Here is a 17490-nt window from a genome sequence, read left to right on the forward strand (position 1 = left end):
TAATTCATTATTCTCGTTTTCATCATTCTGTATATAACATTAAAGGCATGCCCGACTTTTCTCTTTCAAACCAATTAATTATAAATATTGTGCATAAGGTTTAAATGTTTAGAATTGTGCAATCAAACTATCAATGATTCAAGAGAGTGTTTGTCAACTTGTAACTTGCGGAAAGCAACATTTAAAGAAAAAAACAACAGAAATTAGTCACTACTTGAATTATTTTTGAAAATAAAACATGGAACAATCACTTGTCAATTGTCAGAAAATAATAATCGTATGAAATGCGTTCGTATGAAACCAACTTGTTTATTTGTAGAAAGTAAGCTTCGAATAAATCTACATCTGACGTTATAACATTGATTTTAGATGGAAACTATAACTCAATAATTAAATTGAGACTAGTCCAGGATATAAACTGGATTGTTTTCGTAAATATTTATCCGCTGATTGAAAACGAGTGAGGAGAAACATGCAGTGCAACCCAACAACGCGCAGGTAGAATCTGCTTTTATTAAATTGACTTTAGGTTTTTCTCAGAGGTTATACGAAAGTCAAAGGTGCATATAGCATGACGTAGATCTTTTTAAAAAATTGTATTTGGCTACTTCAACTTTCTCGGACGAGGTAGCGAACAACAAGATTGCCACAAACCCCAGACGCAGTTGAGTAAAAATCAGATTGTTGAAAATAATACAAAAATTAAGAATGTCGGCTAGGATAAAAAGCTCATAAACTAAAATGAATTAAAGTCGTAAAAGAAGAGCAATGACATAAGGCTAGCTAGCTGGCTTTATATTTCTCTTTCAAAATCTACGCTCGTATCCAAAAAAAAAGATGTCAAGTTTTTCCAGCCTATTTATGGCGTATAGCAACTCATTAATTTGATCTTATAGATCGTATTGCATTTCAATTCTACTAGCATTCAATTGCTTGTCGGCGAGTGGAAAAATCTTGCGACTTCCCTGTTCATTCTATTCCGATCTTTCTTTGGTGTATAAAAATTCCCGACTATTGGTTGGAAAACTAGATACTTCAAATGTAAAAGATGACCTTGAATGTGTGCAGAAATGTATTCTGCATGATTCATGTCAATCCATAAATTACAACGACGTAACAAAAGAATGCGACTTGTTAGAAAGTACAATTGTTGATGGTGGCAACAATGCAACTAGCGAAGTTGATTGGACACACTATGAAACTGATCCTGGTAATAAAGAGGTAAACAACGACTGTACCATGCACAATTCAGTGTCTAGTTTAGTGCTAGTATTGTATTAAGTCGTATTGTCGCTTCTTTAGGTTGGTAATGTTTGTTCCAGCTTATCACCTTGTAAAGGTCATTATTGCGAGGATATTTGTGAATCTCCAGGATTTAACTGCACATGTCTTGATGGATACTATGGAGAGAACTGTGAAAGAGGTGACATATACACTTGTCCAACTACGCTTGTCAGTATATTAATAACTAGTCCAAAGGGCCCGTTTAAAAATTCACCTAGGCAGAAACACATTGGAAAATACATCTTTATGTTTTAGTTGTTTTGCTGACGACAGCAGCGCGTATAAAAATAGATATTTTGAATAAATTTTTCAATCTGTTTCCTGTGATGTGTACGGCTTAAAACACTGATGAAAAATATGTATATATAAGATCATGTACTTTTGATTAACAAAACTGACAACACCTACAGTAACTTCTCCCCAACAAAAGTTTATAACACAAAATATGAAAGGACATCAGCTAACACAACAGCCTACAGTAAAGTCTATTATAATTTGTTCTTTCGGTATATTGCATGTGGTCTATATTACCAAAAAATTTCAAAAAACAGCACAATATAAATGGACAAACATACCATCCTCTCCTGGAATCCTGGAAATTTTTAACCAAAACTGTCATATACCCACATAATTTTTCCTCCAAAATGTCAACAGTCGTTTTAAAAAGATAACCTTTGTAAATATGTAAAAAAATTTAAAAAGCATGAACAAGATGAAAACGGCAGGTTTTAAGCTAATGCTACCATGCAAGCGTTTATATTTATGATTTATATTTATGATTTAAGGAAACGGTAACGTGTGATTTCAGGTTAATAAGGTTTGGAACACCTATCAAAGCGTTTCCAGTAAAATCTTTAATGGATATATTTATGATTTAAGGAAACGATGACGTGTGATTTTAAGTTTAAGTGTGAGTTTAAGTTTATAACACCTATCAGACATGCGACACTATCTTTATTTGCAATTAAAACCTCCCCTTCAAAAACATTTTTCGAAGCTAAGTGTATGTCTTTGTGATTTAAAGCGCAATAATTTAACATTTAAACAGCTTCTAAAATTTGTTACGTCCACGGTTTATTTGGGTGATTGTGAGTTGTGAATTTTCTCGTGAGGAGAGACATTTGCTAACTTAACAATTATCCGAATACAGTAATTTTTAATACGTTTAATAACCATCTGCTTTGAAATGTCTTTTATGGTCAATCTGATCCTGTGGAATCGTGTAAATGGCTGAAGGAAAAGTTTCCAAATGCAAAGAGTGGATTTTACCCCTTACAATACGACTATGGAAATATTTCTGTATACTGTGATATGGAAACTTACGGAGGTAAATAAGCTGTGTAATCTCATATAACTTTTGCTTGCGTTAAATTTTATGGACCTTCTTAACGTTTATTGAAGCTTATGATATCTTCTTTTTTAAATATCGAAGTTCGAAAACGTCTAACATGTTGTTGGTTGGCTTTGCATTAATTATTCTCTTGTGCATTGTTATATTTATTTGTTATTAATACTGCTAAGAGAATGTATATGGATAATAGGAACATAAAAATGTAGTAGCTTTTTTAAGGAAACCGATTAACAGAAATGATGTCATTTATGATTCAATGATGTATTTCCTAAATATTTCGGGAGAAACATTATAATGCGATTTTATTTTAAAGATAAGGATCTGCCTTTCCCCTATCGCAATATTTTATTAAAATTACATTTCTCTCGCTTGTATTATAAAAAACACCTTACGAAGGTTTTCACGTATTGTTTATTAGGAGGTTGGACAAGAATTGGTAAAGCAGTACAAGACGGTTCATTACCTGACAAGTCTTTCATCGGAAGTGAAATATCTGGCGGTATCGCATCTCTTAGAAAAACAAATCAGTTTCTCTTAACTCCTTCTGGTTTTAAAGAACTCAGAGACATCATTAGTTTCACCCAACTCCGCGTGTACTGTCACAAACCTAGTCACGGCAGAACCATCCACATTGTAACAGTAAACAATTACAGGGGATACGACGTGCTGGATTACTTAAGTGGATTAACCGATACTCAACCGGCTTCATGTGGCTCTTACATCCGTGTTAATAACGACAAATCTATTCTTGCATCTACGTGTGGAATGTGGGGAGAAACAGGTCTTTGGGGTAGTTTGGATTCAGATCAACTTATTCGATTGTATGATCATTTCTTCTATATTTCATATAAGGCTCACATAAATTTAAAAGGTGGTGGACGGCTTGAATGTGACGATTTTTATGGTTATCCAGGATTCTCCACAACTGGGGTGTGGCAGTTTTTTGTAAGATGAATCGATTATGGAGTTCTCTTTTATATTTGTATCAGCAAATAAGTTATAATATTATCTGTCATTGAGTTAAAGGTTCCTCTTTCAAAGATACAAGATCGGTGAACAGTCTGCCTACGAAACACCACCATTAATCGTGCTTTCTCACCCTACTGATGAAATTTCCTTTAGCAACACGTGCAGATTAATCGCCACAATTAACCATTCAGGTACCTTAAAATCAAGACATTACTGGGCGTTTATTAAAGTTCAACGAAACACTTGGCTTAAGTGCAATGACCACTGCGTTTCAGAAGTCAATTCATCTCACTTGAACAATTCATCCTGTTGCATACTATTTCTTACCAGGACTTAACTTTTTCCATGCCATGCCATAAAATCAAATTGGGGGAGGGAATAAATTTCCCTAGCAGTTTTAATTTACCCCAGCTAATCCTTGGCCGGTTAGTTTACCGTGATATAGGAGTTTGCTCACTCCGTTCTCTCTTTTGAGATCCTGTAAGAAGCATAGTAAGGGGGCTATACTTTTTGTCTTGTCTTTGGGTTTGACGGTCCCATTTGTTACCCCAGTCCAGTAGGGAGGCAGAGTTTGCTCACTTTGCCTTTACGATTGACGATCCTGCTGCTTTGAGTCATTTTAGAAGCTTTGCAAAGAGGTTTGATATTATTACCTTGTCTTCGTGGTTTCACACGCACATCACCCCAGTCATGACAAGCTGGCAATTTCATTAGGTTGACCCACCACAGCAATGATCTGCGTAAGGCTGAGTGTTGCGCGCCCTTAACACGTGTAAAGCTACAGCCAGGTTCACAAGTCCTGGCACACAGATTGTTGCCTGCTTTAGTTTACATTTGTTTCGTTAGGAATTATTCTAAGATTTATCCGTTTAAGGATAGTTTTATTTATTTTACGTGTGCCTATTAATTCAGTTTGAATTGCCTAATTGTTTTGTTTGTTGTCTTTTTATGTTTTTTTATTAGTGTTTTGTGCTTTGTCACTGTTTTACGCGTCCTGTTTAATGGTTAATGTATTTTTTCTGACAGCATGCTTGTTAAAAGGGAGGGTTTTGTAATTATTCCGAATCGGAGAGGTACAACCTCTATAATATCTAACCAGCCGTCATTAGACAAGCTATATCACAACAGCCAGCTGTTTTGTCACTTCATCATTAACATATAGGTAGCTATAGTTATAACATTCTTTTAAGTTACTTTTTAGCCTAGCTATAGGCTATAGCTACACTTTTAGTTGCTGTGGTGAAAATCTTTATTTATTAAGAAAAGAAAGCATCCAGAAGCCAATGTGGGGATCGGCTAAAAGCTACTTGAAAAGTCTTAACCAGTTCTTAGCTAACTCCAAGTTGCACTTCCTAGTATTTGTTACACATATAATTATGAGTAGAGAGTTCCAAATAAATAAATATTTAATACTTCGTGCTTACTAATTTACTATTATCATTCAACCATCTCCATCCATCTCCATCCATCCCACTTTGTTGACTTTCTTGCGTTAAAAAGGAGCATGCTACCAGCTGCGATCATGATGATGAGGTGACAAAACAGCTAGCTGTAATGATGTTTTTTGTCTAATGACAGCTGGTTCTAATATAGTTAAGAGGTTGCAACACTCTAAAGACTTTTTTAAAAAGCAAAATCCCCCTTTTTGCAAGGTTTTCCTAAGAACATTGACAGTAATGAGGCAGAAAAATACAACGGCAACCGAACACAACAAGTAGAGACTCCAATCGCATACCATAACATATATACTATATATAAAATATGATGTAAAGGTAAACAAAGATGGTACATGAGAACTGACGGTAGACTACTGTAAGAAGAAGAAGCGATGGTGGACAGCATATAGTGGTTTTTCAGTTTGTATTAGTTTTTGTTTTTGTTGTTTTCCTGCTGTATTAAAATATCTTAATAAAACAAGCCTTCACTGACTCTCCCATTGAATTATGGGGCGCCAAAGTGTTTGCTTTTCGCTCAAAAGTGAAAAGTGTTTTACTTGAAACCTCCTTCGAAACTTAGTGAGAAATAAAGTGTTCATGCTCTGTGAATTCCCACCAACTGTGAGTATTACTAACTATCTCATGCGCACGTAATAGACCCTATCGTAATCCTAAGCTGTGGGAATTTGCTCTGTTATTTGTTCTTCATGTTTGTTTTAGTAGGTATATATGGCTGAGTATCCTCAATCACCTGGACGATATGCCAGGGCCGAAGATTTGTCACAATCATCATGTTCGGTGAGAATTTTTAGTACATATATCGAATCATGACAAAAAATCAATGACTTTACTACAAACCTGTTTTGTTAGTTCCATATTAGCTAATTAGCTATTTCACTTCTGCTGAAAGTTCATCTGTAAATAATTAAGACATAGCATATATATGTTTTTGTTATTTTTGCTTAAGATATCCTCCTCGGGCCTGATGATAAAAGAAACGTTGCCAAACGTAAACAATTGATTATCATGCAACGGCCTTCAGCATGCCGAAAAGGTGTTGGAAAAATGTATTGAGGCAATCGAGTGGGAGGTTCCGTTTACTAGGAAATGCAACTTGGTTATTTTGAACGTCAGTGTAACATTACAATGATTGAGGACACTGTTTTGTCTTTGGCATCATATGACTGCATTGATGGCATATTTTTATGCTGCATAGTTCGACCATCACACGATGAAAACTCTGCCATGTGTCGCTTCTTTAAATTTGGAGCATTTAGGAAGAAAATATTTTACAAAGAGGTGGCAAGCCACGGCAATGATGAACTCAACCTGTTAGGTCTTTGGAAATAAGCTAGAGGTTGTACTCCTCTAGAGAACATGCCTCTAAAAGCACAATTCTCCCTTTTTACAAGGAATTAATTAAAAAATATAAAAAAATAAAAAGGACACAACACATTTGAAAAGATGAACAGAACTTTAACTAAGGGCAGGTAGGTTTCGACCCATATTTCTGAAAAGTGCCCTGGATGTCTAGCTGGGTCACCTCGAAGATCATGTGTGATCAAACCCCCCTGCTAATACTTTTTTTTTAACTGGGGTAATAAGTGGAGTCGTCACTCTCCAAAGACAAGACCTAGTATGATCAAACCCCCTTGCTAACTTAATTTTTATTTGATTTTGTTTTATTATTGACTGGGGTAATAAGTGGAGTCGTCACTCTCCAAAGACAAGACTGAGTGTAGTCAAGCCCCCTTGCTGACTCATTCCGGTTAAAATATTCCTATCTCAGCTCTTCTAAAAAGAAAACATATGACTCGTGACTGTTAATAAGGGGGTCATCACAGAAAATTACTGCTCTATCGTTGCAATGTATTTTCCTGCCGTATTGAAATTTATATTTGTTATGTAATTTGTGTTGTCCTTGTGTTGTCCCGTTTGTGCTCTGCTGTAGAGTTCGCTCTGCGGTGGAGTACGAGATGCATTATATTCGTTAGTTTTGTGTTGTGATGTCCCGTGTTAATTATGTAAAAAGAATAATTGTAATTTTGGTACTATTTTTAGTTAAATTTTCCCCTTGAGTCTGTTTTGTTTTGCACATCTTGCACATCCTTTTTCTGTGCTAGCAGTCTTCAACATGTAGCGACAGGGTCGAACATACATTATAGTAATAAATTCGCTGTTGAGTGAAATTAGTCTTTCGTACATCACAGGAGTTGTTCTGCATTTGAGCATTATTTTCAGTTGTTTTCTCTCACTTGTAGTTGGCTTGGCTTACGCCACTATATTTCTAGTAAGTGTTTATTTCCTAATATATATATCATGTTACATGTGTTATTTGTTACTTAAACTTCGCCTTGTATTTTGTTTGTTTAGCGAGTAAGATTGTTAACTACTCCGTTGGAATCGTGTCTTTAATTTCCAAGCACCTACAATGTATCCACCTGTGTACCATTTGGTCGAAGGCTATGGTTGTATAGTGACCATTATTTAAGTTTCCGCAATGGTTGATAATAGCCCTTAATTGAAAATTTTTACGAAATTTCACTTCTCCATCTACGGTAAAAGGTATGGAAAGGGTACCAGGGTAAGCATTAATACGAGAGGCAATTTTTGACACAAGGCCGTTGGCACTGGAAAAACGTTTTAGCTGTAAAATGAGATGGGAACCGCACGACACTACCTCTTCTTCAACTTTGATGAGCGATTTGATGAGCGTTGCAAACATGGCAGAAGTAAGCATTGGTGTCTGACAACTCCTCGCTTTCAAAGAAATTATCTAAGGAAGATTTTAACGTGGGGTGCAGAGAAAGTTGGATGCATGGTGCTATAACTTCTGAGGAGCTGGTAATATGACATGAATTGCAAGTGGTTGATGTCTTGATGCCAATACTAAAAAGACTTCCAAGAAATGGAAAGTCTAATGACAGACCAGGTAGGAGATATTCAAGAACCTCGGGGACGTCGTGCTGAGCAAAGATATTAAATGCACTTCCCTTCGCGGCTGAGATATGATGTTTCATAGCACGCAAAATAGGAGGGATTAACTGGACTTCTAGAAACAGCCAAACTTTGAAGAACACCTACAAATGCTTCGCCTAACTTTGAGGTTGTTTTGCTGAAAGAAATGGCTTCTCTAACTTTTGGAAGGTTATAAAAACATTGTAAGATTGAGTTTGCATAACATGTGTTTCCCAAGTTTTTTAAGACCGCTATTCCTAAAATCAGGGTTAGATGGCAATGCGACTGTTGTTTTGGAAGACTTTGGAGCAAGTTTTTCGGGTTTTTTGACTTTACAAGATTTTGTGTGATTTGCGGAAGATTTATCAGGGGTTTTTGATTTCTTACATTCCATATTTGTAACAGAAGAAACTTCAGGAATGGTTTGGGCCTTTTCAGGCTCAACCCAAGTGGTAGAACTTCGAGACATCCAGATGTAAAAAGAAGCACTCATGGAGGTAAAAGTTAGGGATTTTAATAGGGAACGTAAAGGCTTGTTAGGGAAACCAAGGCGACGAAAACAGGTCCTTACTGATTCTGAACAGAAACCCCTTGCACCCACCTTAATGGCAAAGAAATGCACGATCCATCAATTGTTTTTCATAGCATAACAAAGTGAAGAATACTTGTTAAGCTTTCGTTTGCGCCAAAATTCCGTGTTCTCTTCACATGGACAAGTCAGTTCTACCACAATTACAGTTTTGGAAGAACTGGATATTAATAAGACGTCTGGGCGTAGTTGCGTTATTGCAATGTATGGTGGAACAACTAGAACGGAATCTAACTCTGACAGTACTTTCCAATCGGAAGCAAGGTGAAGAAGGCCTGGACACTTTGTATGCCTCTTCTTAGATGGTGATTGACCGGCCGAAATGAAATTATTTTGTTGCACTTGGAAACCTTAAGGGGTTCATATGATACCAAAAACTCTTTTAATGCCTTAACCCTATTCGGTCCGGGGTTTTTCGAACATACTATGACTGGGGGGGGGGGGGGGGGGGGGGCCGCCCCCCCTCAATAACTTTTCATAGGATTGTTTAAATTGAATCAAACTTGGCACACTTACAGTGCGTCATAAAAGGAAAAAAATGGTGGCAATAAATTTTTGCTTGCGTCAGCACATTTTCTGTGACGTCAAGGGAAGCTTGAAAATTGTTAAAAAAGCCACTATCTGCTTAAAATATAATTACTTTTGTTCTAGAGCGAATTTACATTCTGTTTGAAGTTTTTGAAAGCTAAATAAAATTTTTTTAACATATCTTCCGGTTTTTACATGGATCGAATAAAAAATTGCCCAAAAATCCGTTTTTGTCCGATTTTCGGGTAAAATATGAAAAAATCGGGAAATCGGATTATTCACGTGTCAAAATTATTCGAAATGATTCTTCTTGATGAAACAAAGTTGTGTTGCAAGTTTCAAGTTCTAAGGATAATCCTAACAGGAGTTATTATATTTTCCCCATTATAAGGATTTCATAGAGATTTTAGGGGTAGTTTCGAGTAATGGCCAATATCAAAGCCTCTGAAAGGTATGGGACCTAAAAATTTAGCATGCAGGTGTCTAATAGATAAATGTTAAAACTCAGTAAGTATTATAGCCATATAAGAAAGCAATCAGGAGTTATTAAAAAAAAAACCGTCAGGGGGGGGCGGAATCCCCCCCCCCCCGGACTGAATAGGGTTAATCAAAACTATTAAAACCGAGTCGTGACGGTATGTGCATCTACCCTGCGTAAGGGAGGTCCTACAGGCACCCAATATGTGAGACATTTGAGGATGGTTTCTTGCACAGAATGCAACCTTTGTCTTTTTCAATTCCCCATCTCACAAGATTGGTTGGAGGGAAGGGTGTCGAAGGTTGCCCCTGACACTGTGGCAGTAAAAGAATTGTTCTCCAAGATAAATCATTTTTCACATAAGAGCACCATTTTGTCCAATTGCCTTGCAAATGCAACTGTACAGCTCTGGCATGGTAAATATCTTCTTCATTTTCTTCAATGATATTGGAAACAAGCTTTCAGTAAGCATAAGTGCCTTTTGGTGGTATATTTTTGTGGTCTAAGAGCACTAAGCCAGCTCGACCAGTCTGATGCAAACATAAAATCCTTTTGAAATCGAGCTGACTATCCGCCGAAAGAACTGCCTCACTAACTTTCCAACTCCAGCTTTTAAATCTGGTACGCACTTAGACACACAAGGGTCGCCAGAATCTCTTAGTAACATATGTCCATTGATTTTGGCAGACTTGAGAACAGATGCAAGACTTTTCAGGGGAAGAGGACAAGGCGATGTCGAGGAATATAAGGAAATGTTGGAAATTGAATGATGTAGTTTTAACCATTTCCTAATGAAAACAGAAAATCTTTGCTCTGGTTTTGTGATAGTAGATGGAGAAACTTCATAAATTAATAATGGCCAGCGGATTCTGGGAATTAACAGATGGTGTAAAAACCAAACCTTATGGATCCCTTTATGAAAGGACCTGTCTATAGTTATAAGTTTGTCTTCGGCATCATTTAGAAATTCTTGTATTGCAGCAGAATCAGACAAGGATGAGTTTATTGTTCTGCCTAAAAACCTAATTGGATTAGAATGAATGGATGGAATTTTTTCGCTGCCAACTGTAAACGGTGAACTTTGGACGACTTTTCCCTTATCAATAACAATGCTGCGTGATTTAGAAGGCCTAAACGACATGCCTACCCAATCAAGAGCTGTTGTACACCCTTTTAATAAACTTTTAGTACTTGGAATTGACGTGGACATTAAGAATATATCATCCATAAAGGCTTTCATTCGGGGTTGGTCGGGGATTTTTTTTTAACTACCTTCAGTATCAATAAGGCTGGGGGTAACAAACATATTCAATAATAACGTTTATAGCTGCAAGAAATAGTATAATGGAAAGTGTACAGCCGATAAAAATTCCCCCACAGTGTTGATGCCAACTGGATGAAACAGAAGCCGAAAAAGACTTACTCCACAGGCTGTCGTGGTATAGCTGTATGAGCCCTACCAAGGATTCTGGTACACCATAGCGTCCGAGAGCCATAAAAATCAGCTTGTGCGGAACTTAAGGGTACGCATTAGCAATATCAAGCCATATGGCTGAAAGTGAAGAATGTTGTGCCTTCGCAATCTTAAGTGTGGACCAAACAAGAGACATGTGTTCCCAGCAGGCCGGAATTTTTTCCATACAACCTTTTTGAATGGAAGTATTAATAAAGTTGTTTTTCTTGATAATATGCGATAATATGTGATTCTACGTGCTTGGAAATCAAACTAAAAAAGAGCTTTCCTTCAACATTCGGAAGAGCTATGGGGCGAAAATCCTTTATGTTGGATGGACAAGGTGTGTTGTTTTTAGGTATGTAAACTTCTGATGCAATTCTTCATTGCACAGGAATAAAAGACTTCTTTAGACAAGTTTGAAAAATTTTAAACAGAAACGATGCAATATGAGGACAATTCTTATATACTTTGTAAGGAATTTGGTTCAGCCCCGAGAGGAAGCATTTCTACGAGAATGTAGGACAGCTTGGAAATCCTTGAACTTTAGCTTGGAAGAATCGAAAGCTGAGACTAGATTTGGTGGCGAAGGCAATCCCGGGAGATCTGAAAGAGGTATATGGCGTGAAGGATCGTTCAAGGTTGAATGTTTGTGTGAATCCATTTCGTCCTGGGCAACTTCAAGTTTTATTGAACATTTAGGATCTAAAATATTTTTTTCAGCCTGATAGGGATTCTTAGAGTAAGCCAGGCGTGCATTCGACATTTTCCAACGTCTTTTCCTATTCCGCCCACCTCTGCAAAGTAACCTTAACTTGGCCATTATATCATCTAAAAGGTTTTGCATGTTGCTTTTCTTAACCAGGTCAGATGTGCTCTTAAGAGTTCACAGTAGATTGTTCTTCTCATTCACCAAACTGATGCTGCGTAAAGCTCTCCTGTTCAAACCTGATAGGTTGTGCTGGGGAAGTGACCTTACACCAAACAGGTGAGACGCATGGTAGTAAATTGTTGATTCCAACAGCTCCACTTTTTTGACAATGGGTAAGAGCCTAGAAGATTGTGAAAAAATGCATCATCAAGGGAATTCCACAATTTTGTGTCAACTGACTTTGGCCAAGCAATAGGTTGTTTCCATTTCATAGTGCTAAGATGGTCAGGTTCTGTTTATTGCTGAGAAAGAACACTGTCGGAGTTATCCGGGTTAGCTTTCAGCAGCCGAGACTTTTCAGTGGAATCAACAGCTAGCACATCTTGCAAAACAACTTACACGGTTTTAATGTCCAATGCTTAGTGGAAGGGAGTAATCCCCATTTAGAAAGGTGAGTGAAATTATCGGGGCCATCGGAGATTTGAGCCTGTTAACAAAGTCTTCAGCTTTTCTGTAGGGTAGGAATTTGTTTCTGCCGTTATGAACGGAAAGATGACAATCAGTGGCTTTGTGTCACGGTAAAGTGAGCGATACAATTTGAGAGGATACAAGTTTATGGATGTCTCAACATTCATTAAATGGTTTTTCGGGTGTTCGTCTAGAATGTGAATAGATTTTCGACAAGGATGTTCGGGTTGTGATGGTCCTTCACCTATCTTAGCTTGTGATGGCACAAAATCGGGATGGGCTTCAAAAATACGTTCTTTTCAACAATCGAAACAACGACGAAAGATGCACAGACTGATGTGTCACCCAGCTGTTTTGATGGATGTTTAATAACACCTGGTTCAATGTTAAATGCTGATTTGAATAGAGCTTACGCCACTGCGATAGTTTCTTAGCGCGAGCTTTGTAACAGCATGTTATCACAGTTACCGATCAGGCATACCAGGGAACAGCATGCAGCTTTCGATACAATCATAAGTGACAACACATATCCGAAAGCCAGTAACTCGTACGCAACTGTTTTTCGCCTACTATCCTACGACTCAAGTCTTGATTCCATATTTCCATACCAGCTATGTAACATATGTATAAAATTTATCAAACTCTGTGAATCTGGAAATTTGGCCCATTCCATGTCAGGACTTTGCGTACCACCTTATGCATTATTCAACACAATTGGCTATGCTTGTCCTAACCAGTTTCCCTCCATCTCGCGATATCTTGGAATTGATGCGTGAAATATCTTTATTCTCACAATGTTCTGCCTGAACCAGCTATCCTGATCGCTTTTAGAGAGAATTGGAATAACTATGTCGAAAGGTAAATCTAGTCTTTTAAGACAGAGAGTTTAATGAAAAAAAGGAAGTTTCTCTCCAATGAATAAGCCATATTCATTGACACCGTCCGTCAAAACCAATAACTTTTGCTGAACTTAGGAAAAATAAAAGTCGACAGCTGCAAATCGTAAATTAACCGAAATTTGGCCGAGCATGCTACTTCACCAAACATGGTCAGCAAGTCAAGCACTTGGTTCCAAAGTGGTTATTTACAGCCCTTAAATTGTAGTGCTTCCGACAAGAACCTACACTTTCTACAGTGATAGGTATAGAAACGGTGCCAGGGTAAGTTGTGACAGGAGAACAAACCTTAGACACAAGAACTTTGATGAAAAGGGTTTACATTACAGCAAGCTGCACTAAAGTATCTTGTCTACAGGGACGGTGGGTGTAAATAGAATTGGGATTAGGCTCCCAGAAGAAGGTGCTGAATACACTTTCTTGCTTATTACAAGCATGAGTACTGTCCAACTTGGACCTATAACTATTCTCTGAGAAAATCTTAAAGAGAAAAAACAATCCTTCAATCACAAACAATACGACACAAGTCAGAGCTAGAAAAAATGTATATCTCAAAAATATATAATATAAAAAAGAATTAAATAAAAACCCTCCTGTGCGCCAGAACTTGTGACTCTTGCTGTAGCTTTCCACATGTGTTACCGGGCCCTAACACTCAGCCTTACACAGGAGGTTGTCATGACAGGACCAGCCTTAACATATTTTGAATAAGACAGCAGGGTTGTCAAGCCTGAAGACCAAGCAACTTCCTGAACTGGGGTAATAAGTGGGGTCCTTACACCCAAAGACAAGCTGAAAGCAAACCCCCTTGCTAAGGTTCTTTTAAGTTACCAGCGAAGAGTGAGCTGAACTCTTCACCCTCTGGGTATTGACGGTAATTGGTTGAGTGTCATTTTTATTTTGGCTAACCTTTTTAGAAGGCTCCTTCTGGCGAGATGAAACACCCTTGGTCTCCACATTGGGCAAAGCCTGCTTGGAGTTGGGTAATTGCATTAAGGAGTCAGCTGAAAAAACATTGGATTATATATATCATGTTTACATATTCTACTTTAATTTCCCAGCACCTGACTCCATCCCGCTCGAATCCCGCTCACTGCTTGGCAGTGATGAACAAAGTAGTTCTTCTTCAATATGACTGTGTAAGTCATTATACTCGCCTGTCATGATCAGAGGTCTGATCGGGGTGAAGCATATGTACCTGACTCCATATTAAAAAAAGCAAACTATTTCTTCCTCTGCTGATGACCGTCCGCGGACTTCTTCCAGGTGACCCAGCTAGACATCCAGGGTACTTAGGTTCAGAAATATGGGTCGAAACCAACCTGCCCTTGGTTAAAGTTCTGGTAATCTTTTCAAATGTGTTGTGTCCTTTTTATTTTTTTTAATTAATTCCTTGACAAAAGGGAGAATTGCGCTTTAGAGGCATTTTCTCCAGAGGAGTACAACCTCTAGCTTATTTCCAAAGACCTAACAGGTTTTGTTCATCATTGCGGTGGCTAGCCACCCCATCTTATATATTAATTCCCTTGCGTGAGTAAAACTGTGAGTCCACGACACGGAAATCACGGGTCACTTTCTTATGACGTGGCTGTACGCTAAAATTTAACTAAAAAGATTAGGGATGTACTTCATAGAAATCGCACATAAGGTGTAAATATATAACCCGCTGCTAATAACGATATAAATATATATACCCTTATGCCAAAAAACTCTATGTTAGCATATATATATATAAGTATCGCTACATATGAAACGGTATTAGATATTCACAAAGCATACGGACTGTTAAATGAAGTTCCTAGCATAAAACGGAAATTGTGTTTACGAAAAAGATGGCTGTTCTTTTTGAGTATTCTCTACCCTTTCATTCAAAATAAATCTTTAAAAAAACATTTGAAGAAGAGCATCGTTTTATAAATTAATCATAGCAAGGTTCTGTAAGGTTTTTTCATGTTTTATTTTCAGTTTTTATTATATTATTGTTGCCAGACATGTTTTATAGCTAGCATCATAAAAAGCCAACCACCACCAACAACTAGCTAGCTAATATATATATATATATATATATATATGTAGCCATGTTCTTTATACCTAGCTAAGTCTCCAGTTTATATTTAAGTGACTAGCTATTAGCTGCTGTAGCTAGCTAATGCTAGCTTTAAACGAAAGATTCCCAGTATATATATTCCCACAAAACCCATCAAACGTTATTAACCCTGAAAATTTTAAACATTTTCCTGGTTTTTTTTGGTTTGCGAAGTTCTTTTCCTCCAAATATTCTGAAAATAAAGTTCAGAAATTACTTATTTTTAAAATGTAAATTTAATTTGCTTCAAATTGTGGTTTTGACATTTTCATGTAAGAATTTGTGGGCAAAAACCTTAATCAGCATGCTAAAAGAACTGACTTTTCTTAATTTAGAATTACTAAACACAACCATTTTCTTACATTTAGTGTAAACTTTTGTGCGTATGGCTTATATTTAATACACCAAAAGAGCTATATACTTTGTTGATTTCAATTTTATACTCTTTGTAAGCTATTTTTTTCTTCTTTTTGACATTTTGAATTAACTTATTGTTGTAGAAGGCATATAATATACATGCATATAAAAAAATGGAATTTTGCAAATTTCTGTTTTACCACTCAATTTTTACATTTTATAAGTTATTTGGAACAGAATGGTATGAAATAGACCAAAATGCCTGATCTTAGTTGTTTTTAATTTACAGGCTGTGTCTGTAAAACTTTAAGGGGAACATTTGGTGGAAGACAATGGCATGACATATACTGATAGAACTGATTTTTGTTGTGTTAGATGTTATATCTGAACCTTTTTGACATTTTATGTTAATTTTGCGAGGAAGGACCATATATATATATACAGAAGAAGAATTCAATTTTACACCTTGCAAGCTTTGTTTTTCTATATTTTGTATAAATTCTTACTGGGGAGGACTCCGTGCAATATATCGAAATGACTGATCCTTCTCTATTTAAATTTGATGTGTTCTAAATTGTATATAGTTTTGGAAATTTTGTGTAAGATTTAATGGGTAAGGGCTAGATGCAATATGTCAAAAAAACTTTTTTTGTTGAATCAGAAGCACTCCCTACAACCATTCTTTTTTTTACAGTTGAGAAGCTTTTGTGAGGAAAGAGTGTATGCAATATTATCGAAATAACTGATTTTTGTTGCAAACTGTCTTTCTTAGGCATTTTGGATTAAAATATTGTTTTAGAGGGCATATGCAGTAGATATATGTACCGAAATAATTAAATTTTGCAAACTTTGATTTTGTCGTTACCTCTCATTTTTTACATTTTGATTAAACTTTTGTGGGAGACCGTCGGTATGCGAAGGACCAAAATAAGAGATTTTAGTATTATTTAGAATTTGTATTTTGTGTTGCAAAATTGGTGCAAAAATTGACATAAAATAAACTTATATACAGATTGATTGCTGTTGTTTAACATGACTCATTATGACTTATATATATATTTTATGAAAATTTGTGACAGAATACTATGTGAGATTTGAAATTTTGTTTACTTTATTGATGGTAAAACAGCATGCAAATTGCTAAAAGGACTTTATTAATTTTAGATTTAAACACCGTTATTTTGTTGGCATTTTGTCTAAAGTTTGGTGAGGAAGGACCGTATGCAATATATCAAATGTTTTATTGCATTATAATTTATCCTTGCAAATCCCTTTTTAACACCTTAGATAAAAATTTCTACTTAGGCAAAATTTATTGTTTATTTTTCACATTTTGTGTCAACCTTTGGCAGGGTTTGCAATAAACTAACTGATTTTAACATATACCTTTTATCACCAAGGAGCTTCGCAAAGCTATTATGCACAGATCCAAACTTCGTCGCATATATAACAAATCACGATCAAAAGAAAATTGGTCCAACTTCACTAGACAGAGAAACTACTGTGTTTCCTTATTACGAAAAACCAGACGTTCGTATTTCAAGGGTTTACGTATGACAAGCATTACTGATAATAAAAAGTTCTGGAAGTCTGTCAAGCCATTGTTTTCAAACGTTAGTTATAACACCAACAAAATTATCTTAATCGAGAAAGAAAAGATAGTCACCGACGAACAAAAATTATGCAAAATCTTCAATGAATATTACACCAACATCACGAAAAATTTACCAATCAAACCAAACGATGATACACATACAGCAACCATT

At 36.4% G+C, this 17490-nt stretch overlaps 2 protein-coding genes across 4 annotated transcripts in view; one reads left to right on the forward strand and one right to left on the reverse strand.

Annotated features, from left to right (window-relative positions):
• The window catches only part of LOC130647074 (uncharacterized), an 87564-nt gene extending 72569 nt beyond the window's left edge, over window positions 1-14995 (reverse strand). The window contains exon 1 of the mRNA XM_057452797.1: window positions 10866-14995. The gene's annotated coding sequence lies outside the window, so the exon portion shown is untranslated. The remainder of the gene's footprint in view (window positions 1-10865) is intronic.
• On the forward strand, window positions 903-7275 carry LOC130647075 (uncharacterized). 3 transcript variants are annotated; one of them, XM_057452800.1, is made up of 4 exons: window positions 903-1221; window positions 1303-2611; window positions 3054-5838; window positions 6008-7275. In XM_057452800.1, the coding sequence occupies exons 2-3, from the start codon at window positions 2596-2598 to the stop codon at window positions 3587-3589; spliced, it is 552 nt and encodes a 183-aa protein (XP_057308783.1). In that variant the 5' UTR covers window positions 903-1221; window positions 1303-2595; the 3' UTR covers window positions 3590-5838; window positions 6008-7275. The 3 variants fall into 3 exon arrangements, with proteins under 3 accessions (XP_057308783.1, XP_057308781.1, XP_057308782.1); XM_057452798.1 differs by having other exon boundaries at window positions 1303-5838; XM_057452799.1 differs by having other exon boundaries at window positions 1303-7275.
• Window positions 14996-17490: the final 2495 nt, after the last annotated feature.

Source organism: Hydractinia symbiolongicarpus, chromosome 6, assembly GCF_029227915.1.
Source record: "Hydractinia symbiolongicarpus strain clone_291-10 chromosome 6, HSymV2.1, whole genome shotgun sequence".
Taxonomy (NCBI): Eukaryota; Metazoa; Cnidaria; class Hydrozoa; order Anthoathecata; family Hydractiniidae; genus Hydractinia; species Hydractinia symbiolongicarpus.